Below are 3,099 nucleotides of genomic sequence, written 5' to 3'. Positions count from 1 at the left end.
GGGGAAAGGGAGGTCTGGGCCTCCCTTCTGAAGCTGCTGCCCCCGCGACCCGACCCCGGATAGGCGGAAGAAAATGGATGGATGGATGGATGGTATTTAAAATTAACAAAGCAGGCACTAAAGCTAAAATCAGATAAACTGTCTGACTTAAAGTAGTTGTGTAATAATGGTAAAAGTGGGGATTATATACAGTAAATGTTCCACAGAGACATTTATAGCTATTTTTGATTAAATAGAAAGGTTTAAACCTCTCATTCACTTTCTTCTTGTTACAAAACAACCAGAGCTATAAACAGTCTCTACAGGTCAAAAATGGAGTTACATCTTTTCATGCAAACCTTTCCCCCCTCTTATGTTTAATCTGGTTCATTTTCTCTTTGCTTCTGATCTTTTACAGGATTATTTTCCTCTTTCACAAAAATGGACACCTGAGCTCCAAAGCCAAAGTGAAGCCTCCCAGATTGAATGGTCAGAAGGTTGGCGTGTACTCCACCCGCAGTCCACACAGACCAAACGCTCTGGGCCTGACTCTGGCCAAGCTGGATAAAATTGCAGGTGAGTGTCAATAAAGGTGTAGTAATAACAATAACAATAATGGATGGTTTTGAAGGAGAATCACTGAACTTTAATGACTTTTTCTCTTATTGTAGTTGTATTTAAGAGAAAAAGTTTACTTTATAAAAGGAAATGAAACAGGAACAGTAGCTTTTTATTAGTTGTGGCCACAAATATTTTACTAATTTCAGTTCACACAGGCTTCTCAGAACCACCAAAGAATAACTTAAAAGATACAAAAAAAAGCTTCAGCATTATCTTGTTTATGATAACATTTGTATGTCATCTCAGATCAATTTTCGTTGGCAGCAGTAGTGAAGATAACAACCCTCGCTGTGTTTCTTAATGTAATATTTACATGCAAATTTCCCTGGAGTTTAATGAAATGAGGAGGGATTCTTAAAAATGGATGATTTTAGGTAAAACATACATTTTTTTATTAAAAGAATTATGTGAGTTGTGTATAATCCTGATTGTGAAAAGGTAGGATTGTTGTGTAAAATGTAAATAAAAACAGAATGTAATAATTAGCTAACACCTTTATTTTTGCCTAATTTTACTTATGTTCTTGCCAAATGATTTACTGCTGGATGTAAATGTAAATAATCAACAGCACAGTAAATGGTAAATACCTAACAGTTTTGTTTATTTGTTTTTTGTTTTTTTTAGGCGACACATTATATCTGTCAGACATTGACATGATTGATGGGACTCCGGTCCTGGACATCAAACCCTACATTCCAGACTATGATTCCCCGGACAGGAGGACAGGTTTAAACACGCAGCTGTACGAGTCTAACTCAGACCTGCCTGCTGCGTCTGGGAACACGGAGACGAGCAGCTTAAACCTTGATGGAGACTCTAAACGTGCTCAGTTTAACACTGGGGACAAAAGAACGGCTGATGATGATGATGATGACAGATCTGAGGCAGACGTTTGTTGTAAAAACTCCCTGAGTGATAATGCTCGTGGTGTTCTGCCTGAAGACGTCCGCAGTGCGCTGGAGGACGTCAGAGCCTTTGTAACCCAGGATGATCGTAGGATGAAAAGTAAAGTTTCTGACTGTTCGACACCCACAGCACCGCCGTCCACCACGGACCATCCCTGCTACGGCGAGGAAGACTCTGCAACCATCGCCAGCTGGATCAGAGAGCCTCCTGTTGCCTGTCTGGATGTTCGCTTCACTCCTCAGGCTGAGAAGCAGCTGGCAGAATTCCTTCCTGCTCACCTGTCAGGTAAAACTAAAATAAAATTTAAGGCCTATAAGTGCCCATATTGTCAACAGACAGAAAATATTACTGTCCTCCTTTGTCTTTCCCTTTTTCCAAAATAAAAGATTGATGCTTTCAATCTCCACAAGAGGGCGCTGGTGGTGTTTTTGTTCAAAAGCATTTACTCTTTTTTTCCCTTTCTTTCTCATCCAGAACCATCTGAAAGCGACAGACCCTGTTTTAAGTTTTTGCGAGGTCCAGAGGAGGCTGTTGCCGCCATCAGGGGGGTCCTGTCAGCAGACCCCAGATCTGTGTACAGGAGAACTCGCTGCAGAGACAGACTCTTCTTCTTCACCATCGACACAGCAGACGTCACCTGCTGGTTTGGACAAGGTTTTGCTGAGGTTCTGCAAATTCGACCCGTTAAGCATCACAGGGATGAAGAATGACACAAATAGCTTAATTAAATGTTGTCTTAGTTGTGCTAAAAAAAACACACATTAAAGACGTTTTTATGATCAGAGATTTGTAAGAAGAAATCCACAGTCGTTTCTGTCAAACTGGCATGGTATATATCATAAAAGTAATTAAATGGTGCAAAACTGAGGAGTTGTTTTTTCAGTATATACATTTCTGTTGCTATTTGTTACCAGACTAAACCTGTTGAGACCTAGACACAATAAATAAATAATAAAAATCTACAAATTGTAAAACTTTTACAGTAGTTTAAAAAAAAGTGTCTCCACAGTGAAGTCCTAAGCAAAACACAAAGGCAGAAATAATTGGTGTATAGATACCAACTTAATTACAAGTAGCCGAAGCAGCAATAAGTAAATTTAACAGTAAACGACTTTGAGAAACAACTAAAGTATCCAATGTGATTGTGCAGATATTTTTCGTTGCAGTACAGAAAAAAAGTGACAATGTGAAAGGTTTTGAAATTTACGGAAGCGTGTTGCTATCAGGCAGGAAAAAAAAATCCGAGCGCTATCACGTTATAACGTGATACGTATCTTGTTAAAACGTGATACGTATCTTGTTAAAACGTGATACGTATCTTGTTAAAACGTGATACGTATCACGTTTTAACGTGATAGTATTAACGCTATCACGTTATAACGTGATACGTATCTTGTTAAAACGTGATACGTATCACGTTTTAACGTGATAGTAATCTTGTTAAAACGAGATACGTATCACGTTTTAACGTGATACGTATCTCGTTAAAACGTGATACTTATCTTGTTAAAACGTGATAGTTATCTTGTTAAAACGTGATACGTATCTTGTTAAAACGTGATACGTATCACGTTTTAACAAGATACGTATCAC

At 38.6% G+C, this 3,099-nt stretch overlaps 1 protein-coding gene across 2 annotated transcripts in view; it reads left to right on the top strand.

Annotated features, from left to right (window-relative positions):
• Positions 1 to 2,373, top strand: part of trmo (tRNA methyltransferase O) — a 3,923-nt gene extending 1,550 nt beyond the window's left edge. For both annotated transcript variants that reach the window (XM_014007779.1, XM_014007780.1), the window contains exons 4-6: positions 398 to 555; positions 1,225 to 1,791; positions 1,981 to 2,373. In XM_014007779.1, the coding sequence (XP_013863233.1) occupies positions 398 to 555; positions 1,225 to 1,791; positions 1,981 to 2,216 (961 nt within the window). In that variant the 3' untranslated portion in view covers positions 2,217 to 2,373. The remainder of the gene's footprint in view (positions 1 to 397; positions 556 to 1,224; positions 1,792 to 1,980) is intronic.
• Positions 2,374 to 3,099: the final 726 nt, after the last annotated feature.

The sequence above is a fragment of the Austrofundulus limnaeus genome, unplaced genomic scaffold, assembly GCF_001266775.1.
Source record: "Austrofundulus limnaeus strain Quisiro unplaced genomic scaffold, Austrofundulus_limnaeus-1.0 Scaffold44, whole genome shotgun sequence".
NCBI classification, from domain to species: domain Eukaryota; kingdom Metazoa; phylum Chordata; class Actinopteri; order Cyprinodontiformes; family Rivulidae; genus Austrofundulus; species Austrofundulus limnaeus.
The sequence above is the reverse complement of the archived record's forward strand: the minus strand, read 5'-3'. Positions and strand labels throughout refer to the sequence as shown.